This window comes from Mixophyes fleayi, chromosome 2 (assembly GCF_038048845.1).
Source record: "Mixophyes fleayi isolate aMixFle1 chromosome 2, aMixFle1.hap1, whole genome shotgun sequence".
NCBI lineage: Eukaryota > Metazoa > Chordata > Amphibia > Anura > Limnodynastidae > Mixophyes > Mixophyes fleayi.
The window spans coordinates 274,485,919-274,511,184 of NC_134403.1; the positions used below are offsets into that span (position 1 = coordinate 274,485,919).

The 25,266-nt window shown below is 39.4% G+C and overlaps 1 protein-coding gene across 2 annotated transcripts in view; it reads right to left on the reverse strand.

The window, feature by feature from the left end:
- Positions 1-7,756: 7,756 nt before the first annotated feature.
- Positions 7,757-25,266, reverse strand: part of INKA2 (inka box actin regulator 2) — a 29,989-nt gene continuing 12,479 nt past the window's right edge. Inside the window, exons 1-2 of one of the 2 annotated variants that reach the window (XM_075196244.1) lie at positions 20,629-20,714; positions 7,757-13,229 (exon numbers count right to left, since the gene is read on the reverse strand). In XM_075196244.1, coding sequence (XP_075052345.1) covers positions 12,207-13,223 — 1,017 coding nt within the window. In that variant the 5' untranslated portion in view covers positions 13,224-13,229; positions 20,629-20,714 and the 3' untranslated portion in view covers positions 7,757-12,206. Of the gene's footprint in view, positions 13,230-20,628; positions 20,715-25,266 lie in introns of those variants that run through there. The other variant, XM_075196243.1, reaches the window with a different exon arrangement.

A 25,266-nucleotide genomic window follows, 5' to 3' on the forward strand; every position in this document is an offset into this window, starting at 1 on the left:
TTAATCTGGTCCAGGTGTATCCTGCATCCTAGTTACCCAATAGATACAGTATCTCTGCTTAATATTACACTGTCAAGTCCTCTGTGGTGCCTACCTACTGGAGTTGAGTTATCACTACTCAAGAATAAGTCCTGGGGACAACCGAGTACTGACAACCATATCTGGTTCTATGGGAAAGGGGGTTGCTATAGGTGAAGCTCTGGTCAACAACAGGTTCTGTTAACTAAACTCGTAGGGTGATTCATAACATAGTAACCAGCCCACATACTTGGGATTTACTCCCATGGATCCTACTTCTCTATTTCTTGCACAAATGCTGGCTAATTGACTGCAGGCTCAATATCAGATTGTTCAAGAAATTTCTACCAGATTGTCTGTTCATGAACAAGCTTTCAGGATTACCTCTTCTCAGGAAGTTGAGGCTCAAGAACCCAAGCTTCATCTTCCAGACAAATTTTCTGGCAACCGAAGGGATTTCCACAACTGTGATTTAACCTGCTTCTCTAGCCTCAGTATCAGACTTTTCATCCGGCCTCTCAGCACTGACTCTTTGAACTATATTATTGTCCATTCTCTGCATCTGTGGCTTACTGAGTTATCTTTGCTGTTACTGCCATACCCTGCTGATTTGCACTTACGACTTTACCATTTTTTGCATCCTGAAACCACATACGCTTTCTCAGTGGTCTTTATATTGGGAATCCTGACACTGTCAGGCACTGATTTTTGTGAACAACGCTGTCAGATAGTATACACACACTACAGTGTGTAATTTTAATAAAATAGAAAAAAACAATTTGCAGCAAATGACTACCGAGTAGAGGAATCACTGTCAGGTAGTGATTTAGGTGTCCTGTTGCAGAATAGATTAAGATTTGTGGCTGGAGACTGGAGAGTGACAAAACGAAGTTAGCCCTCCTGTGTCTGTGTGAGCAATGTCGCCGGATCTCCTGGGGAGGGACTTAAGGAATCCACAAACTGATCAAATGATGAGACAATGACGTTTTACCTCATCGCCAGATATGAGGAAATGGGACAGTCCTGCGCCGAATCGGTTTGGTACTCAGATGTACATAGTTCAGGGGGGGGACTCGGTTTTTCTAATAACCGACTGCATCTTTAGTTTATACAATATACATACACACTTGAACCAGGACTATTTAATTTGCTTTGTATTTAAAAAAAATTTTGCAGGAGACACCCATTACCCCTTATGAGCCTAAGACTGGTGTTTTGGCCACTAAATTTTAGTTTTGCAGCAAGACAATAAATATTTCAGAATGATTCAACATGTTCTACTTCTCTCCAAATGTTGCTGCTTGAGAACTATCTCCGATTGTGCTGTTAAAAGCCCATTTCTGCTTGTAATTGAGATCAAAACTTGACATAATGTTGCTTAACTATATAAATTGTATATAACATTGATCAGAAATTATAAAAATCTGGTGTATTAGATGGACTGCATCCTCTATTAGCATGGTCAGCTTCTTGAATATAGTCATTTGAAATTGCTTCATCGCCATAGGCATCTTAGCATTACATCTTTATAAAAATAACTGTTTGTCACTCGATTTTATAACCATATTTATTTATTTCTGTTTGAAGTAACGTTAACTTGTGGGTGGGGAGCTGAAATTATCCATAGGCCTAGCTCATGCTGTGTGCATTGTCAAAATATGTGTGCGGTTTCAGACCACTAGTGACTTTAACATAAAATTGGCCTTTCAAAGGACCATGCTCAAATGCAGCATAGCCCATCTGAGGCCCAATTTGCAGATCTCTACTCACATGACCTGCATTATAATTAAGCAGGACATAGTCATCGAACAACCCATGACTACTATATTGTATTATTATTTGCAGTACTATTAATAGTAGTATCATTGTACAATAAAAATAAAATTATAAAACATCCCAAAACACAATTTAAATCAGGTAGCACAAGAAACCACCCCACCCTTTACTCTTTGTAATTAACAAGAGGATCAACAGAGCTTGTTCATTCTTAAGAAAACAATAAGGACTATAATGGAAAAATCTTCTACTGCAGAATATAAGTTTCAAGCCAACAAACCAGTTGAGAGAATGTTAACAATGAGACTGAAAGCCACAGATGTTAACCCACTGTTTAGCTCACTGTCCCACAGCGATATAAAAAGAGAAACTCTGTAATCTTAGAGGATGCTCACCTTCATTGATACCACTTTCACATTGCCGCCCCTGCAATATCCCTGTTTTTTTAGGCAGTGTGAATGGGGTATTATTTGCAAATACTGGTCGAAATCCCCCTATTACACACACACACGCCTCAAAGAAATCTCCTTCTGTTATAATCTCAAACTCCCAGCAGCAACCACCCATGTCTTTGATACATTGTTACATCCTTTCCACTCACACCTATAATAACTGACTTTTGACATAGGTTCATTTAGGGGATTACAGGTTCCTAAAACCCAAAATAAGAACCATTATCATAAAAAGTTAAAAAGCAAACTAAAAAAAAACCACACAGCTTTTCTCCTTGCCAGCTGTCCTCCCTTGCCAGTCACACACCAACCACAGATCATTCCTGTCAGCTTACACAGACTGTGAGATGTATTTACTAAACTGCGGGTTTGAAAAAGTGGAGATGTTACCTATAGCAACCAATCAGTCTGTCATTTTGTAGAATGTACTAAATAAATGATAACTAGAATCTGATTGGTTGCTATAGGCAACATCTTCACTTTTCAAAACCATAGTTAAGTAAATCTTGGTCTGTGTGTGATAAATGTATGCTATATTATGCTATATTATAACTAGAGATGCTCACTGACCCCCGTGTTTTGGTTTTGTATCTGGATTACCGTTGTGTTTTGGTTTTGGTTTTGCCAAACCGCCCTTGCATGTTTTGGTTTTGGTTTTGTTTGGTTTTGTTTTGCTATTTTCTTTAAAAATCAATAATTTTGGGCATAAAATAACCAAATTTAGTGCTCCACCTGTTTCTTGGATAAGTAAGGTAATTCTAAAGCTAATAAATTATGAAGAAAACAGTTTAATCCCTGGTAGGCCGTCCTTCATTCTGCACACAAACCTGATTGTCTTCCTCTTCATCTTAGGCTATTGGCAATACAGCCATCGTCTTTGGGTGTATATTACACCCTACACTTACAGTTAAATATCTAAAGAAATGGACAAAGGCAGTTTGGTTTCTGTCTATCTAGGCCCCCCTCCACTTGTAGAAAATACAAAAAAATTCAGCCATTATAGACTGTACAATATAAATTGAAATGGACAAAGGCAGTTTGGTTTCTGTCTCTATAGCCCCCCCCCACTTTTAGTTAAATAGAAAAAAAAAGCAGCCTGCATAGACTGAACAATATAAAAAATAAATGGACCAAGGTAGTTTGGTGGCTGTCTATGCCCCCCCCCCTGCCCTCCACTTGTAGTTGAATACAAAAAAAGCAGCCTGCATAGACTGTAGAATTAGAATAAAAAAGAAATGGACCAAGGTAGTTTGGTGGCTGTCTATGACCCCCCCCCTTCCCCCACTTGTAGTTGAATAGAAAAAAGCAGCCTGTATAGACTGTAGAATTAGAATATAAAAAGAAATGGACCAAGGTAGTTTGGTGGCTGTCTATGACCCCCCCGCCCTCCACTTGTAGTTGAATAGAAAAAAAGCAGCCTGTATAGACTGTAGAATTAGAATATAAAAATTAATGGACAAAGGCAGTTTGGTATCTGTCTGCATCAGACCCCCTCTCCACTAGGAGTAAAATAGAAAACTATTCAGCCGTTATAGAAATTGAGAAAGTCAATTTGGTAGCTGTCTGCATCATAATCATCAACATCATCATTAGTGCCCTCGTCGCCTACACAAATCTCCCCCTCATCCTCTTCTAATTTTAAAGTGGCATCCTCAATTGGTGTATCACCGGCTACACTCGAGCTGTTAAGGCACACATCAGCAGTACTGCTGAAAGGACCCTTCTTTATGGGTACACTGTCACTAACAGAATGCTCAAGATTAGACATACCGCTGTTGGATGGACTCTCCACAGGGATTGTTGTCATTTCTGATTCATAACATACATTATCCTCTAATGCCTTACTGTTTTCTTGCAGCTCGGCTTTGACGCGTAACAGTAGTTGTGCACCACTTTTAGACTCCAAATTACTTGGTCTTGCTTGGTCACGAGTAACCGTACAAGAAGAAGGCTCTGTAACATTTTTGGATCTGCCACTAATAGAGGAAGGGGAAGGCCTCATTCTTTCTTTTCCACTGCGTGTGTAGAATGGCATGTTGGCAATTTCTTTTTTATTGGTACTTAACTTTTCCTCAGTTACACTTCTTTTTCGCTTCAACACAGTAAAAAATTTTTGGGTGTGTGTTTTTTTGCCTGATTTCAAAAGACGGTGTAGTTTGACATCGCCTTTCCCAGATGACATATTGGGAACACTACCATCAGGACTGGTGACAGAACCTGGTTGCTGATTCTGCTCATATGTGGACTGCTTTGAATCCATTATAATGAGGCCAAAGCACTTGTAGTGCTACCAATTGTTTTTTATACTGCTGACAAATATGACTTTTGACAGCCAGAAAAATTACAGTAAAACACTGGGCAATATGGGACACCCCAAAAGCACTTGGAGTGCTAAAAATTGTTTTTTAGACTGCTGACAAATATGACTTTTGACAGCCAGAAAAATTAATGCAAAAGAATGGAGAACACCCCAAAACCACTTGGAGTGCTAAATATTATTTTTTTAGACTGTTGACAAATAGGACTTTTGATAGCCAGAAAAATGAATGCAAAAAAATGGGGAACACCCCAAAATCACTTGGAGTGCTAAATATTATTTTTTTAGACTGCTGACAAATAGGACTTTTGACAGCCGGAAAAATTAAAGCGAAATAATGGGGAACACCCCAAAAGCACTTGGAGTGCCAGAAACTGAACAAAAACCCTCCTCTATCCTCCTCTTACTGCTGTAACAACTGGTATTAAGATTAGAATGGTATTGAATAGAAACAATAATGTGTCCAATTACTGCTCTGTCCCTGCACTGATATAGCTAGTGTGACCTAACCCTGCTTTCTCCCTCTGTCAAATGGCTATGGATTGCTGTGGAGGCTGGTATTTATGCTTTTCAAATCTCGCGAGAACCGAGCTCAGAAATACGAATAAGTCACAATGACGTTTTGCCTCGATTTCGAATCCGATCGGGCGGGAGAGTACCGAGCTGGGCTTGGTCCTCGGATAGGATAAAGGATATAGGCAGTGGTCGAAGTGGAAATTTAGAAGTGGGGGTAGGGAAAATGTAATGGGAATGTAAGTGAATGGAACTTTATAGTGTTACAACGTAGGCAGTAGGAGCAGTGGTGGTATGGCATATCACCATATACATCAACACTTTAACCACTGACTGTGTGCACACGTCTTGCTTTCATTTGTTAAGCTGCACTAGGTTGCAGCAGCTTGTGTGGACAGTACAGGATGTTAAATAAGCCCTATAGTGACGTGACACATTTCTTAGAACACACTTAATGTCTTCCTCCGCTGAACTATAAAGTACTCCACATATACTACAAAATAAAGCATTTATCAAATTGTTGATGCTAGTGTTTGCAGGCAGCTAATCACAGTTATGTTTAAAAGTATGTGCTTTTATCTTTAAAAGCTACCGTGTGGGACATGGTGATGTTTTCTTTCCTCATGCTGCCCCCACTCTGCTCTTCTGGTTCATTTGGGCTTCATTGGGCAGGCTCTTAGATGACAGATGATACAAGTAATAGCGGAACTACCTCAGTTGATAAGCGTGTGGCCCTCACCTCAAACTCCTGTAGGCCTTAGTTCTCCCATGGAATGGAAACCTGATTGTGGGTAAGACTCCAGTAAGAATGCTCTATCTAATGGCGACCAGGCTTCATGCAAGTGAAAGGATTTCTCAGATTCATCTAATATCATTTCAGTGCCTACTTGTGCTAATTCCACCTACTGTAACAGGCTCCACCCACCACTGTCTATCATTATGTCTTCCAATAGCTCTGCCTGCCATTGTGTGGCTAGCGCAAACAGTATACTAAACCCACCTACTTTTGTGTTGGCCCCACCTGTCAATTTTTTTGATATTTCAGGGCCACTTTAAGTTCCCAATATGCCCACTTTTATAAATGACTCTTAGAGCTAGATTTACTAAACTGTGGGTTTGAAAAAGTGGGGATGTTGCCTATAGCAAACAATCAGGTTCTAGCTGTCATTTTGTAGAATGCACTAAATAAATGATAACTAGAATCTGATTGGTTGCTATAGGCAACATCCCCACTTTTTCAAACCCGCAGTTTAGTAAATCTAGCCCTTTAGTGTCTTTAACATCTGTAGTATGTTCCAAACAGCCCCCATGAAAGCTTGTGTTGACGAGCTGAATATGTAGGAATTAGAAATTCCTTAGGGATGATATTTCAAGCTTGTGGGAAAATCAGCCTAGTCAACAGCTGTAAAAAAAAAACTACCATGTGTTTTCAGTTGGTTAAACTTGGACTGCAACATGGCCAAAGTATTAACTTTTGTCAGCTTTACAAGAGACACTGGAGATGATACAAGGTGAAAGCACTCACCCAGATAACACCTGCTTCCACATTTTTTAACACTTTTTACGCTGTTCAAATTTCGGAAATGACGTACCAGTAATAAACTTAACTATATTTAAATTGACTTTCACGATATGCGAGCCTGCAACATCACACAAAAATCGCCTATTGCGGGTCTACATGTGTCTTTGCCCATCATTGACATTCATAGAGTTAATTGCATCTTCATTCCTGTCATGAAGCTGCTGTGTGGTACTGAGTGAGTAATCCTCAGAGACATAATCCTATTTTGTGTCAGACGGAAGACTTTCCTTTAATGTGCATGATGTCCCTTTTTCACAGTCAAACGGTTGTCACAGAGAATTGTCTCTTCTCCCTCCATCTCATTAGAGTCTTCTTTGAAAGGATAGACTCTGCTGGTGAGTGGGCATACTATTCCCTGTGTTGGAGTAATCAGACTAGATACCATAGTAAGCTCAAAAATTGAAACATCTAGCTGAAGAATCAGCATTTTAGTGTTATATTAATTTATTTGATATATATATATATATATATATATATATATATATATATATATATATATATATATATATAGAGAGCATTTAGATACTTTGATTTCTATATTTAGGCTTTTGTGTGTATTATGAATATAGTGAACAAACCAGTGTTATATAACCAATGCATGTAAAATTTCATTTCATATTCAATAAGTATAACCAAACTGATATATTACATGTAGGGGTAAATGTATCAAGTTCCGATCTCTTGTTGCCCTTACAAGCCATCGCCACTTTAAATTTCCCCTGCAAAGTCGCCGATTTCCGGTGATTTGCAGAAATCGGAACTTGATACATCTACCCCCTGGACTTGGAACAGCAATTTAGTGAACCTTAATATAATTCTAAGTATTTGCAATCACTAAGCGACCAGAGTATAGCTACAAACCTAATAGACTACTTCAAAATATTATGATCAATCAATTTTTAGCAAATACTGCAGAACAAATAGATATACATTTGTTTTTTTCCAACGCATAAAATCTTTTTCTCCAATGCATATAAAAATGGTCAGGTAGCTCTTACTAGCAACCTACTGAATAGTTTGTCACATATGGGAGCAAAAATAAAAAAAAAATCACACATAACAGACATATTTGCAAACAAAGTTTTATTTTTTCACAATACTCAATAAAAAAAAAAAATCAGCATTGACAGACTGGAATATTTGCTTTTGACCCCACAGTGTAGAAATGTTTGTACAAACTTCTGAAAATTAGGTGAATGTTCCTGCCGGGACAAACTGGTCAGAAAGAATAACTTAATTACACGGTAAAAGATGTACTGCTGATGTATACACCATACGACAGGCATTTAGGTTGCACTTAACTACACATATAAAATGCAGAACTGAAAGGAGCAATGTGTTCTAAAGAGAGCGTCACAGAATTTCTGGGTCTCATCTAGGTGCTCTTTTATCTTCCGTAATTTTTACATTTTTAAGCAATTGTGACACTAATCCCCTTGGTCCACTCATACCAAAATACATTACATATATGCCGTACATTGATGTGTTCTGTGATAGAAACAGAATACCTTGCGTACTGAACAATGCTTTTAGAACTGGAATGTCCCCCTAGGCACACAGATGATGTCATAACTCTTACTCCCAGATGTGCTGGATGAACACTAAGCTTGAGGCAAAGACCTTGCATGCCTACTTGGAAATTAGGATTAACGAGGAGGTCAGATCAGAAGCTATACGGAAAAAAGACATGTGCCTTCCTGATCACTCAGGAGTGGTTATTAAACTATTTTCCATATCCCATAAGCACAGCTTGTGCTAGTTAATTAGCAGTTTATATTTAACTGAGGATCTGTGGTTTTGATGGTATTTTTAGCTCAAAGTTGCAGTTGAAGTATTTACACCTTCATTCCAATGCAAAGTGTGTATGGAATACTTGTCACCGTAAGATCCTGAAGTCATTGCTGAAACCACACAAGAGCTGGCGTGAAAACCACTACATGATGTAAAAGTCATAAGCAATGGTTAAAAATGAACTAAATGTAAACATAATTTGATATGTACAAAGGTATGTTGAACTGTCAGACTATCAGGGCACCTCCAATTCGCTAACTGGATGCTGCCATTATCTTACATAAACAATTAATCACTGTCCAGTTTGGAAGCAATCACATGGCAGTCACGAAGTAACAAAGATTGAGATTTTAGACTTGATCATGTTAATTCAAAGATACAAATAAATGCACCATGTATACAAGGAGTTTTTTGTTTTTACATTGTTTGTGTTTATTTATACTGTTGTACTTATTATTCATTAGCTAACTAACAATTAACTCCTGGCTTGCTGTTTTGCTGACTAATCCAACAGAAAATATGTGATTTCAAAAAGAAAATGGAAAAGAGAATTATGATTTGATAGCTGCAGGAAACAAACAGGACTGAATCAGAGGGAAGGCTGTGATTGGCTATCCAGGGCTCTGGAAACATTCCAACAATTCCACTTTTTGTATTACCTCCAGACTTCCCTTGAGAAAAACGATGTAGCCAATTTGACTGGGGACTTCGCAAACTCTGACCTCTGGCTTGGAGCATCAAGTACATGGTCTGGGAAGATCAATTTTGTATTGATTTGTCATTAATGAATTATGAGTGGTTTAGCTCTGGTTCATCCACTTCTCTTTGTTACTGCCAAATGCAGCAATTGGGCACTACGTAATGGCAGTGTATAGTTCTTCTGTCTTTGTTATCTTCAAGAACAACATTCCCCAATAAGGGAGTTATATTAACTACATTTTGTAACCTCAGCACCCTCAATAGCTAAGAAAGTGCCATAGCTTTTTTTTTTAAAATTCTCCCTCATACATTATTAGGCTTGATTTATCCAGTAAAAAGACCTATACACAAAAGTTTATTTCCTCCTATTCAGTTGTTCTGGCCACTCAACCTGAATGAAAAATTGCCAAATCTCATTGAATTTTACAAAAATGAACGATGACCATATCTCTCGAGTTGAGGGGCAGTATTGGCTGTGTGTGGCCACCTTAAGAGCTATGACATTTCCAAATATGGAAAACAGTGATGTTTGTCGGGCTCCCCCTAAAGTCTAAAACAAATTATTTTTATTTCATATATTTGTTGTTGCCTTCATGAACATCTCAATCAAAATAGTTTTCTACACCAAAAGCTATTGTACATGTTCACAGAATAAATGGCTAACATACAGTTGGACTTTAGACATGTATAAGTTCAATTTTTTCCTCAGGTTTTAATGCAAATATCAGGCGCTACCATAACAAGCAAGACATGTTCACAGTTGAATTTAACACAACTATTTCTGTATATTACAGAAACACACTTCTCTTTACAGCTTAACAACCTATTTCAAACTCTCATCTAAATACAACACTCTAACAATTCAAATTAAATGATGATGGATTATAACACTGATTAAAATATCTATTTGACAGCAAAAGTGATTTTTTTTTTAAAAGTAAAAATGACTTTTTCACCATATACATATTTTGATTCATTACATAAACTAAAGTTCCATTTTTGTCCATCTAAATATATCCTTAATAAACTACTGGATGCTTAAGTAATAAAGTAGGGAACATCAGAATCAAAGATGGCTGAATACAGATTTGACATAATTTAGATAATAGCAAAATTATAGAGGGCCTTGATTCCCTTCCAGGGAGCCTACAGCACAGGGCAAATAAGAAGTTTGTGTGCCATGTTTGTTTAGTGTTTCCACGGGTAACCCATTTAGCCACATGACTAAATTGGCAAAAATTCTGGATCTGAAACAAAATGGTCATTGGATGGAAAGTGATTATATTTCTCTCTAATGCCAAAAACAGATCAATCATTTTGGTACATTAAGATGTGTTCACAGTATAAAATGTGTTCTACATGAAATAGACTATATTTTATACTTGAAAACACCTTTATTACTAGATTTACTAGGGTTTACCGTTATAAAATCTCTATTTATTAAAATAAGGACATATTATGAAATCACAGAATTGTAGCAGCCATGTAACAGCCATTTTGATGTCAAAGGAAAAACACAAAATATGACAGTCCAGTTTTCTGGCAATGGAATCTGACCAGGATTTTGAAATCTACATTGTGTACCTGCATTCGGCAAAGACTAACAAAATACATTTCTTGTAATGGTTTCCATATAACACACTCATCATAAAACATTCAACATAATCACATAAACTGCAAACTTTTTTATCCCTCTAAATAATAGACCTGTAAAAATGTGAAATTCACACTCATCATATACATGAAATATGCTTAAATAGTTGACATTTAAACAACCTACCATGTTGTTTCTGAAGCACTTCTGTTGTTTCCAACTGAGTGCAACTATAATCTATTACAGTGAGGGCTAACCTTTTACACTCCAGGTGTTGTGAAACTACAAGTCCCAGCATGCTCTGCCAGCTATCAGCTAGTTATCTACTGGCAAAGCATGCTGGGGCTTGTAGTTTCACATACACCTGGAGTGTCATAGGTTAGCCATCACTGATCTATTACATGCCTGGATAACCTGAGGCTGTTCAGGTGTTGTAAAACTACAAGCCCCAGCATGCTTTGCCAGCAGATATCTGGCTGCTTGTGCTGGGAGTGGGACATGTAATTCACCTGGAGATCCACAGGTTGTCCTGGCCTGAAAATTTTGTAATTCAACAAAATAACAAACGTACTTCTCCTTGTATACAATGATCTCTTCTCATTATCCATAATAAAGAACAACTGTTGTGATAATCAATCAATAGTATAGTTCAGTCTATAATTTTATCTATCCAGTTTAGTTGTTCACTGATATATTCAGGCTTTCAAATTATCTCTGGAGATGAAAACATGATAACATAATATAAAATGGCTTAAGGTAATTGCTGGAAAGACCAGTCCGGTCAGCAATAAGTATTAACAAGACTTTCTTCAGCTTTTAGTATTGTAAAACGTGGTGTCTTTCTTCAACCTTTTATCCATATTCTATAAAAATAGATTGTCTTTAAAAATGTTATGTATATGTAAGACGATCCCAGCACAGTTAAAGATCCTGGAGTTACAAGATTTTAAGACGGCTTAATCTTGATGGCTCATTTTGCTATGCCTGAAGTTTGAGATTAGTCTAAATAACAGGTAATTTGCATTGTTCTATAATTGCACTAAATAAATTGTCAAGGTGCATAATTACCTGAACTCCTGACCTTTCTGCAGTCCACGCAGAAACGTGCAAGCCCATTCTAGGCAGATTGTCGGAAACAATTTGTAGCAGGTCAAAGTGTGCATTTATAATCCGTAGAAAGAAAATAGTATTTTTAAGTGCCAAGAGCCAGCTTGGATCTCTACCTATCTACCAGCATTTGCTGCAATATATAAAACATACACGAAAAAGTATTGTATACCACAGAATTAAAAAAAATTACATGAAGACAAATATATTTTGCCTTTATCAGAATTCAGCTCAGCTGACTACAAATCAAAAACCCACAACATTATTAGAATGCCCATTATCAATATATATTCAGCATTCATGTGCTATTTTATCACCTCCACAAACATCAGTAGATGAATCCTACATTCCTCTGTTTTAAACCCAGACCACTGTGTTCATATCAAACCCTATGTGCATAGGATCTCCTTGTTTCTGCTCTTTCTTGGCATACATTTTAGGCATTTCAATATTTTTGCCATTACATTTGCCTGGTTTTTCAACTTTGCCTTTGATTTCAACTTGTGATGGAAAGTAGAATACACTTTTTTGTTTACTTGTCTTCTTGCTCCTCTTGGATATTTGAGGTTTTTGATCTTCAAAATGTAGCCACCCAGGCTTCTCCTTTAGAAGCTTATCTCTGTCAGGACGTACACTTCTTAGGAACTTTTTGAAAAAGTTGGCTGTCAGGGATAACTTTTTGTAGATTTCTTGAGATCTGCTAACAGCTAAAATGTTTTCAGACTTCTCTCCTTTCTTTTCCATCTCAGGCAAATCTAACCAGTTTCCAACGAGGTCTGCAAAGATGTTGTCACCCAAGACAAGTGGCTGTCGATTTCGGCTCTGGGACATAAGAGAAGAGGTCCAATCATTTGCTTCATCACATACAAACTCGTCAGTACATTGTTCTTGATCAGAATGAACATTGGTAACTTCCTTAGGATGCTGGCTCTGAAAGTTAGAAGATGTGAAGTGTGGTTCATACATTGGCCAACTCTCCACTGGAGATAAGATGGGGGAAGAGGGCGTATGTCTATTTTCCATCTTTCTTCCGCTAGCTGACAATACCTGATGACCTTGTTTTGGGCCTGGCATGGAGACAGGGCTAAGTGAGCTTGCAGCACATGACCCTCGGCTGCCAGCCAACGAGCTGTTGTCTAGACTTCTCCCACCTGCCCATGGCTTCTCAGTCTGTTCTCTGGACTCCTGCCTGACCTCAGGAGCCTCTCTTACATTACGGCAAAAGTGATTTGCTCTGATATTTTGGAGTTGGTTTTGCTCCCCTGAAATTTCCAGCTGCTCAAGAGCCGTCTGGACCTGGAGAAGTTTCAGTTCCTGGAGTGCTCCCATCATACAGTTCATCTGCTCCTGCAAATCTTCTCCAACGTCTCTCATTGACAGCTGTGGAGAGGAGCAGAAGAGTTCTAGTTACATAGGGACAGATAAAATAATAATGATAATAAAAATACAAACTGCTCGTTGAGGATTAAACTACTGAGTCTGCGTGACTATAATGGTATTCCTCAAACTGCAAAAGACTAGGGTCACATACAGTTTAACTCAGCTTAGGAGAGAGGCAAACTTATGCGTGTCTGTGTGAATTCACAAATTGATTAGGAATGTATACTGGAAATGTTAATTTATTTTGTATCAGTATGAAAATAACCTTTTTACAGTTGGGATAGTTGTACCCTAACTTAGTTGCCAATATTCTCAAATAGTTCCCATGAAAAGATTTTTACTGGTTAGGTCTAAGTATGTCACCCATTCACCCATGGTAATGTCTAGGTGTACTACACTCCCTATAACTATATTTGTATACATTGGTCAAAAAATGCCCTTTCCCGGAAATAGAAAGTGCAAAGTGTTTCCTATCTACAGTATAGGAAACACAATCTCCCGCATATCAGAGATCCATTTGCAAGGAGAAAAGGCATGTGTACCCTCCAAGTAATCTGGGGATGTCCTCCTAAATTCATATTTCCACTTCTTTATCACATTTAAATTTTCTTGTAAATCTAATTTTTCTTTGGGGAAAAAAGGTAGACGCGCTCATGAACTTAATCTGCATTCAGCAAAGAGTGTACGCCTATAATCAGATTATGCAAACTATATGTCAGCCATGTTGGCTGACAAATCCATGCGCTTCCCTGTAAAAAAAAGTGGATTTGCGCAAAAGTAGTCACAAAACACCATTTGCTCTGTACTTTTATAAAATAGCTTTACTAACTGTAATCAATAAAAAATTAAATAAATATAAAAATACGTAAAATTCCCTCTTAGCAGCAATTTGTGCTGAAGCAGACTAAATTTTAATCTTCTTAAATAGTTTATTTATATGACACCTTTTTAAAGAATATACAATGGGAGCAGAGCAGTTCCAGTATTTATGATTTTGGGCTACTGTACAGCACAGTACCAAGCACTTTTTCATTCATCATAAGCATTATAAAACAGATGGGAGAATACAATACCCATCTATCAGAGTGACATGTCTGAGTATTACAATAAGTATTTAATTTTTCTGTGTCTTATTAACAGTCTTTTCTGGAGTGAAGAAATTATGTAGGACAGATGAAGAGACTGCAAGTGTTCTACAATTGGGCAGAGCTATCATATAACTGCTTTGTTAGCAGCCCTTCTAATGTATAATATTTCTGCAGTATCTGTCTCGCACTCTCATTCCTTCCTTCCTGTCACTCTCCTTGGCCAACTTGTGATATCAGGTTTCCAACCTCAGATGAGAGGTTGCCTGACGATCAATACACCATGACAGCTGCCTGTGGTTTTACTATAGTAGCCTTTCCAGCAAAATAGCTGGCTCTGGCTTAATGTGAAGGTTTAATAAATTTCGGACTCCCTTCCCCCTGAGTTTCTTTATTCACACACAAAGAGGCACACAGCATAGGATGAATTAACCCATTTATAATACTGAGTTATCGACAGGGCCGCAAGGAGAAACAATAGGTTGCACTGTGCAGCTTACATTACTTAACGAGTCAAATGTTTTCATGCCTATTGTATATGTAATATCACATCTTATCAAGTATTCATATACATGAAAATAGTTTACTGTGTGCTGTAGTTAGAGATGCTCAGGCTCGGTTCCTCGGAATCCGAACACACCAGAACTTAGGGGATGCGAGTACCAAGCCTCCTTTTGGTCTTTTTTGGATTCCAAAACGAGGCAAAACTCCATTGTGAGGTCGTCGGATTTCGAATCTCACAAGTTTTGAAATCTATAAACACTGCCCTCCACGGCGATCCAGCGCCATTTGAGAGAGGGATACAGAAGCAGTAGGATAGAGTGTAGAGCAGTTGGGCAGGCAAACTTACAGAATTGAAAGAGGAGGGTGGTAGCAGTGTTAAAGAAATCTCCATTGCTAATTGTCATTGCTGAAATACAAATATACTAGTCCTTGTAGGCTTTTTTTCTGAATTTGCACCAAAATGTGTAGTTTGTTATATACACCCAAGAGTTCCATTGCTCAATTTGTCATTGCTGAAATACAAATATACTAGTCCTTGCAGGCTTTTTTTCTGAATTTGCACCAAAAAGTGTAGGGTGTTATATACACCCAAAGACAAGAGCTCCATTGCTCAATTTGTCATTGCTGAAATACAAATATACTACATTTTTTGAACTACTACATTTTGGCGACTGTGCTTGATCCTCGGTTTAAGACCTATGTCTTCTCTTTGTTTCCATCTGACCCAGATCTGAAGAGATGCAAGGAGCTCCTGGTGAGCAAGATGACAGCTCAAGTGTTACGTGACTGGAAGGCGTCTCCTCCTTCAGTTTGTCACTCAACTGCTGCTAGGAAACAACTTAACTTTCCCAAGAGACCCATGGATGATGCAGATGACTCTGCACCAAATTTTGACATCTGGTCTGGTCTAAAAGAATTGACCAAAAAATGTGAAACCTTTGCCGTAACTCCACCTGATCCTACTATCAACATCCAAAGGATGGTGGAGGATTATTTTCATGATGTCATAGAAATAGACAAATCAGACAGTGCCCTTTACATACTGGGAGGAAAAATAGGGAATTTGGAGACCCATGTACCAACTTACTTTGCACTGCCTAAGCTGCCCACCCTCCAGTGTGTACTCGGAAAGAGTTTTCAGCACAGCCGGGAACCTTGTCAGCGATCGACGTAGAAGGCTACTTCCACAAAATTTGGAAAAGATGGTGTTCATAAAAATGAACTTCAAGTTCCACGAGGACTGCCTTTCCCGTCAATTACTTCAAAATACTGAGACTTCTGTAACAGTGGATTCCAGCGGTGATGAATTAATAATGTGTGAGGATGATGTACACACTGATGAGGATGAGGATGAGGCTGAGGATGATGACAACATCATCTTGCCACAGTAGAGTTCATTAACAGCACTGTTACCTTAGGTGACTTAAGCCCATTGTTACCTTGTTTTGTGGGGGCCCAAACAAACCAAGCACTTCAGCCACAAGGATTGGCACTTTTGTGGCTGAAGTACTTGGTTTGTTAAAGTGTGCATGTCCTTTTTAAGATCCAACATAAGGGTGGGTGGGAAGGTCCAAGGACAATTCCATCTTGCACCCCTTTTCTTTTCTGCACTGCTGTGTGCCAATGTGTCCTAGATGTGCTAGGAACTGCCGTGTGTTTGAGTTATTGCTCTGTCGCTTACCATCCAGCCAGGTCGCTGCAGTATTTGTCCAAAAGTGTATGAAAATAATAATGTGTCCTGTGAGGTGGTCAAAATTGACTGCAAATGACTTGAAATTAGTGTTAGTGAGGTTAATAATAATGTAGGAACTAAAAAAAAAAAAGCAAAATTATGTGATTTTAGCATATTTTAGCAATTTTTCCAAAAAATACAGATCCAAAAGCAAAACACACGAGGATGGTTTGGCCAAAAGCAAAAGCGAAACCAAAACACGAAGCTAATCCAGATCCAAAACCAAAACCACTTCACAGGGGTCAGTGAGCATCTCTAGTTGTAATGCTAACTTACTGCAAGAGTCTGACAAATAAGACTGTGTTCCTTAGTTACAGTCCACAAATCCCATATAAGCTTTACACAGTTGTCTACTAATAACCAGCTTGAAATAGGCTACAACTATAAAACAAGGTTCATTCACAAATCTACAATGCAATGCATAGGTCCCATAGAAGCCTTTGCACCTGCATTTGTGCGTGTCATGCTTGTTTTTATATGGATTTACAGAACAATACGACTTCTTGTGTAAAGGCCTGACTGTTTGCTCTGGTTGATGAGCATATGTGGGCTGTTTTGTGCCTTTCAGATAGTGACGCTTGTGCATCGGATAAAGCACTACAATCACAAAAAATTACATTTTATTTTGCTGGTGGATATATAAAAAGCTACAGGGCATGGGCATAACAAAAATGCTAGGGAGAGACACCTTCCCCTACCTACCCGTCACTTACCCCGTTGCCTCTGCTGAGTGCATCTCTGTACTACCTGCTCAGAGAGGAAGGGAACATCAGAATTCAGTTTCCCTCTGAGCAAAATTTAGTTTTGGAGACCTAAAATGGCAGCATGTGTGGACAGTATTCTGGGGCTTCAAATGCCTTGAGGCGTTGGTAGACACACAGCAGGGAGCTAATTAAGGTTCCTATACTGCACTCAGAGGAGATGGTAGATGGGGTCACGGTCCGGCCGGAACAGCACAGGTGGCTGCTATATGGGGCCAGGTGCGTTCTGGCAAATCTCAGCCCGGCGGGGGCGCTTAAACGGCCAAATCACATGACACACGATGCACATCGCGTGTCATGTGATGTGGCCGCCTGTGCGCTGACGTGGCCGCATCGCATGTTTTGTGGTGTGGCCGCCGGTAATATTAAGGAAAACGTGCATCCACGGGGGCTGGGGGGGTGTCAGACTGAGCGGCCCGGGGGACCGATAGCCCCCTGCCCCCGGCCCAGCCGGCCCCTGTATGGGGCCTTATGGGCCCCTTCATCTGCCGGGCCCTACAGCTTGTTTCAACTTTCTACTTATTTCAACTATTTGTTCCATCTAGGTGCATCATAATATAAAGCTTTTGTAAAATTCTGTGCACATAAACCAAAGTATTTAAGATCATAAAAGGAAGATAATCATATTTGAAATAAATAGATTAAACCCTATGGAGATGGTCTAAATGCTTTATTGTGTGTTAAGTTGTCACTTTATGGCAATAAAGGTTAGTCTCTAAACACCATCATATCATCACCATCATATCATATCCCTTAGATTGTACGCTCCTTCGAGCAGGGCCTCCTCTCCTTCTGTTCTCCACCACCTTAACTCTGCTCTTCAGCTCCTTGTCTCTTCCACGAGGTCCTCCTGCCCTTCTACCCCTCTCTCTACCCCACTGGGGGCTCTCACCTCTCATCTAGCTGTACATTGAGCTTCAGAGTTACTGTGCTTTTTGTTAACTGTACCGTGCTGTCTCACCTTGTATCGTGTTTCTGTCTGTCCCTGTACGGCGCTACGGATACCTAGTGGCGCCCTATAAATAAAAAATAAATAAATAATAATAATAAAAATAATAATCTCCACAAGGAACGATGATCCCTATTTTGAAGCCTATTTTAGCTACATTTGATGCCGTTGAACACATTACATTACAGTTCAGCAGTAAAATGGGTACAGAGAGAGTGTCTCAGTGGTTAGCATTTCCTGGGTTTGTATGTTTTCCCCACATTTGTGTGGGTTTCCCCCCACACGCCAAAGACATACTGATATATGAAAATAATAATGAAATGGGGGTCAGCACACTAAGGACAAAAAGAAAAGTTAATTGCTAACCCTTTATTTGTTTTCTTACTTTCTGACAGTTGTCAGGTCTATTCAGGCTCCCTGTTATCTTATCAAGCCAAACACAAGTGGCATGTGGACACACAGAAATCAAATTGAGTTTATGTATGCCTTAAATATGCACTTGATGTGCATTTAGATGCAATTCCAAATGTGTTTACCATACCTCCCAACATTTGGGTAGGCGGGAGCAGTACAGCGCACGTGGTGATATCATGATGGGGGCATGGTCATAACACAATAGGTGCATGGCCACACCCAGGGGGCATGCCTAGTGCTTTTGAAGCACTAAGTTGCCCCATTCTCTCCCCCGCCATACAGAGCAGAAGTGAACAAAACACTTCCCAACTTTCCCACAGGCTGTACAAAGCTGCCCCGATTGGGATGGTGGGGCAGATCGCTCAAATCGGGACTGTCCTGCCTAAATTGGGACGGTTGGGTGGTATGATTTACTCTGTGTTTCTTTAAACATGCATCTGTGACAAAACAGGTAGTTGTTATCTTATCAAGTCAAAAGTACGTGGAAATGCTGATGTAAATGCTTTTTTACTGCACCACATTGCATTCCCAATTGTTTATCTTTAGACAAAGAAATTAAAAAATGCATTTTATGTTGCCCCTTGAACATTACATCTATAGGCTGGTGTCTTGCCCAGGTTGTAAGTACAATCTTGCCTCTAGTTTTCTCTTACCTACCCTTATCCTTCGCTTAGGAATAGCCACTAGCAACTACAATCATTATTCTGCTACCTTATACATCATGTGTTCCACACAGCTCTTTGACTGTAAGCTCATTTGGGCAGGGTTAGCTTAACCTTCTGTTTCATGTCATTCTATGTGATTTATTTGTGTCGCAATCCCCTTAATGTACAGCCAGGGCCGGATTAAGGGAATGGAGGCCCCTGGGCTAAGGGGCCCTCCATTCCCCGCGAGGCCCCCAATGTGAGCCGTCCGCCGCCCCCCCACCCCCCGCGAGGACCCCCCCAGGCACTTACCTGTCAGTGCAGTCCTCCGTCCCGGCGCGCTGTAGGCTCCTTACTGAGGAGATCTCGCGAGAGTTCATGAACTCTCGCGAGATCTCCTCAGTAAGCAGACTACAGCGCGCCGGGACGGAGGACTGCACTGACAGTACTCAGCAGCATCGATCGGGCCGGGGGCGCCCCCGCCCCCGACCGATCAATAATGCTGCTGAGGAGTTTGAAGGGCCCCCTGGATGCCCGAGGCCCCTGGGCTATAGCCCAGTTAGACCTCGGGTTAATCCGGCCCTGTGTACAGCGCTACATAATATGTCAGCACTTTATAAATAAATATTAATAATCATCCTATTTATTACTATTATTTGCTTAACACTAACATCTCCTAGAACACTATAAGCTGTACTTACAAAATATTATACCAGTTACATGGCATTACATACAAGCACCAGCTTGCATGAGTTCACACAATGCTTTACTGCAATGTGGAACAATGTGGATACATCAGTTAGGTCGTTTCTATGTCGATGAAGGAAGTAAAAAAAATTGTGCCTCACAAAACCAGCTTACTGAAGAGCATCTATGCTTAACCCACTTTTAAATGTATCAAAGAAATATTGGTGGTTGAGAGGATGTAAAGCATAGTGTATGTCATTATTAGTCCTGTAATAAAAGAGACAAGAACATTCCTGCCACATTCCTCTGTGAGGTTCTATGTGAACTTTTGTAAGCTTTTTAAAAGAATGAGATTTTAAGATGACTGGAAGGTCAGAAGGATCATCGTTCTGCTCCTACAATGCAATGTGTTCTTATTTAAAGGATGAGGCTCCCTAGTCTTTAGCACGCGAACAAGCAGAGAGTTTTACTGGCAGTGGCTGTAGCTGGTTAGCTCAGGCAAACAAACATTCTGAAGCTATAGATGGGAGTTGCAGTTATGAACGAAACGATTTACTGCAATGAAGTGCTTCATGGCAAACAAGTGGTTAAAGCTGAACTACATAAATGTTGTTCACACTCACTGATTGCGATGGCTGACATTAGTCCATTTTGTAGATAATTCATCGGGCTCAAGTATATTTTCATCCATTTGTTCTCTGGAACACTGATACTTTGCCTTTCCAGATGACAGTAATGCTGACTGTCATTATCCTGTCCCTCCCGATTAAGACACAGCTAGACAGCTTAACCCACTCTAGTCTGAGTTATTCCAATATTCCAACATATAATGGTAAAAAGAGAGTTTAACAAAGAAAAAAACAAAAATACATGAAGGTTTTAAGTACAGATACAAGCTAAGGATTTGTCAGGGGGGATTCCAGCGTTGCTTTTCATCAAAATAATCATATAACATTTTCTAAAGATACTATACTTATGTATGCTCACAAATCACGCTGACCTGCAGATAGGAATCTCTCCAAGCACCTTGTGCATATCTAGAACGGACAGTGGTGTAGCTTTTCTTTATATCATCAGTGGTCATTTTGGCCTAGTGTGGCATTCCAGGCAACTGTAATCCCCCTGCGCTTGCCTATGAAATATTAGAAAAATCACATTGCTATACCTCAGATTACACGTCTTTGCAATTTGTACTCCACTAAAATGTATGTCCAGATTACTCACATTGTAACCAAAGAAAGCAGCTAGTATCTGTAGCCAATTTTCCAATAGGCTGCTTTCACTGCACCGTTGTGACACAGCACAAAATTTATGATGGGAAAATGTGGACAACTTAAGGTATCCACTCAAGTCACTCCAATGTCAGATGAGGCCACTGTCAGTTTTGTTGCTAAAAATCTGGATTGTCTAACAAAACTGTTGGCAGGTATTTATATGGCACCGACCCTGACAATGTGCCTTTTGTATAAATTAAATACATTTAAATACTCCATAGACAGATTACGACATAATCATCAATAGCCTCCTACTAAGTCACTGAGAGGAGCACTGCTAAACAATTTAGTGAAGTGGGAATGCTAGGGGTATCAAGGAAAAAGACAGGTTAGGACACGTTTCTCCTTGCTAGACAGCACATGGGTAAGCCATATCAGTAAATACAACTTTGATTATCAGACGTTAGCCTGTAAGTGATGTGCTACATGTTTATACAGTGAGTTGGATTTGCTAATTGACAGTACCCAGTTGTAAAATTACATACTGTGCAGAATCAGAATTCCAAGGGAAGTTAAGTGACAGAAAAAATCCTTTGTATTTTTGGGGCTTTGGAAAATAGGTTGTAAACTGAACAAGTCTGTTCTGGCTGGTAATTCCTTTCTTATTACAATGACCCTGAATGGTACAACAAAAGTCTACAGTGTATTATGTATTGTGTATTATATATGACTATTTACCACTTTCCAATGCCTCCTACTTTGTAATCAGATGACACAGACCAGAGACACCAAAAGATATAACAAATATAATCTATATGAATTTCTCTGTTGCTCCAAAATGCCACAGTGCTTCTTAAGGCCTATGTAGTTTAAGTATCTCACAGATTCCTAGACTAACAGAAATATAATACTAATGTATAACAGTACCAATCATGCCTTGGACATTTGATGCTGTCTCCATGGGAATTAATTTTAATCATTTAAATTGTTCGTGATTCTCCAGGAGTATTTTTAATAAAAACAATATAAGTGCTGTAGCATTGAATTAATAGTACATTGGGAAACATGATCCTGCCACAAGGTGCTAGCGCCAAGTGGCATGATTAATGTCCAATTTGGCCACAAAAGTAGGATCATTTTCATCATTTTGAGGCCTGTTTGTACAGTCAAAGATGATCGAACACACAGCCCAATAGGGTCACATCTGCAGTCATTCTGCAATGTCAGGTACAAAGAAAGTGGAAGTTGAAGCACTGAACAGGTTAAATAGCTCTGACAGTTTGTGATGAGCTGGGTTTGAGTGGCAAAAAGCCAGCTCTAATACCCACTCATCAAAAGCTCAGCGTGTGCTACCCACTTCATTAGTCCACCGCCTCCCTCCTGTCAAGGGGCTAAGTAGGAAGCTTTGTTTTGATTGGCTCAGAGATGAACCTATAGCCATATGTCAACTGGTTGCAACCCAGGAACCACAGCTAGTAATGATGCATTAACTCTGTTGCTTGCAAGCTCAGGGGGAGTCATGCTCTCTGCTCAAAGAAACACACAACCTGTGCAGCGATACTCAGCAGGGCCTGTGTTATCTACAGCAACAATTTTGGGGAAAGAAAATATAATATATTATCTCTGTGGGTATTTATGTACTATTCATATTATTTTTTTTAGTATCAGTCATTGAGAAACATTGTCCTATTTTTTGACAACTAACATATATCATCGTTAACATACATGTCTTTTCTGTGATTCAAAGTATACAGTTTTAATAAAACTTCAAAAAGGGACACAAATTGAAGCAAAGCTGTCAGCGTTCATGTGTATTTTTAACATATAGATAGCTTTTACGTCACTCAATTAAATATCTCACCAGACTTAAAGCAGCAGCTGTCTTCTCTTAATATACAACAAAACAACAACAGGAAAGGCAGTGCTATATTATCAGGTGTGTGCGTGTAATCAGATGATCAAAACCAGCAACATCCTTGAAAGCAAGAAATCCTATACAGCTCAATATATGAAGCACCATAGTAAGCATCAATATAACACATATTATTTTATTCTCGTAAGCTAAAACAGAATACATCTATATGGTAAAAAAAACCTATTCAACATTTACTGCAGTGGAAAAGAGGTACAGTATAATAGTATAATAAAACCAATGAGGCTCTTGGAGGATCACCATAATTGTGCGGAGCTTAATATGGAATAGACCTTAGATCCAGTAGTATTTATCAAATGTCAATTAGGACAGTCCCATAAGCTGGTGGTGATTCTTATATAAAGCAATTCGTAAGGACTTAGTGGGTGATAACAGATAACTCAATGGAGCAATTTACCATGACAGTAATGCCGGGGCCGCGCTTCTTAAAAGAGACTGTCCCGGAGATTATTGTGCTCCATTAACACTTCTTCTTTCGCTTGCTTACTGCATTGGGAAAAGCAAGAACGTCTGTGTTCTGACTTGGTGTCTGTACTGCGAAGCAGCGGGCCATGCATGGGCACATTCCAGCCTGCCAGGAGGTATCCGAGGATCCCGCTCTGGCGATGCTGTAGCCTATAGGCTACAGCTGATAACGCCATTCTAAGCTTTTAGGAGCTTGATAAATTGTTCTAGACTGCAGTTTCCATTGAGAATTAGGAGTAGTATTGCCTAATGCAGCCGTTATCTCTGATATCTCTTATGTTAGGCTTTTCTTGAATAGCCCCACACCTAAATTTACCTAAACCATGCAGAAACAGCTGTTTCTGCATTGGTTTTAGGCTTAATAAATACGCCCCCACATTTTCTTATCTACATGAATCTGCACTTTCAACAGGTAAATCTGGACAAGAGAAGATTTTAACAAAGAGTATACTTGCAGGGGAAAAATTCCACCATTTTGGCCCCACCACCGCAAAGCAATGACGCAAGCGTGTAATTTTATCGCGGGGGCCGGACCAAAATGACGAGATTCCCAGAGAATCACCTCCTGGAGGTTCCAAATCCTGCCCTCTTCCTAGTGATGCGGGAGAATGCCCTACTCTCCTGGGGGCTCGGAAGATCTATCCAGAATTCGGAAGTCTCCCGGGAGAGTGGGAAGGTATGCATCCTTCTGATACTGAAGATTTTAGGGGGTATATTTACTAAATTGCGGGCTTGAAAACGTGGAGATGTTGCCTATGGCAAACAATCAGATTCTAGTTATCATTTATTTAGTACATTCTACAAAATGACAGCTAGAATCTGATTGGTTGCTATAGGAGACATCTCCACTTTTTCAAACCCGCAGTTTAGTAAATATACCCCTAAGTCTGTTTATCAAATTATGCTCTCTACACCCTATTGGGGAGAATTCAATTGGCCATGTTACTACCGAAAGTAACGCGGCCTGAGCACTATTGCCGATATAACGGTAATAGTGTGCGTAATTACTGTTAATATGCTAATTTCAATGCCAGCAGAAAGCAGGGTTGAAATTAGTGTATTAATGGTAATAGGTTTAGCGCAGTGTTACTCTGGGGGGAATTGATTTCCCCCCTATTTGTCTACACTACTTAACTATACTAACCTATTGGGTTATTGTATCTAAAACAACACGGGAACTTGCTTGTTCATGTTTCCTTAGCAACCTAGCACACATGACCAGCTTTTAGTCTGACCTGGGAAAAGCTCCAATAGAAGAACCCAAGATGTAGATTCCACTCATCACTTGTGTGCTCTGGTGATCAGAAACTGCTGACCGATTAGGAAATAAGTTCCAGTGCTTTTTTTCCTTATAGATCGAACATAATGGGTCTGATTTATTAAGGAGATTAAATAAAAAAGGAGTAACTTTGCACCTAGGCCAAACCATGTTGCATTGGAGGGGTAGCTAAATTTAAAACGTGGGGACAGATTTATAGTTGGGGTAGGACATGTCCTAGATCAACTTTAAATTTCATTGTAAAAATAAAGCTATCAAATATGTGTGCAACATGAAAAAACAGCAAATATTTAACTTAAGTGCAAAATAATAAACTCATTTTCACCCACCCCTTTCATTGTAACATGGTTTGTCCAGGAGAACATATACT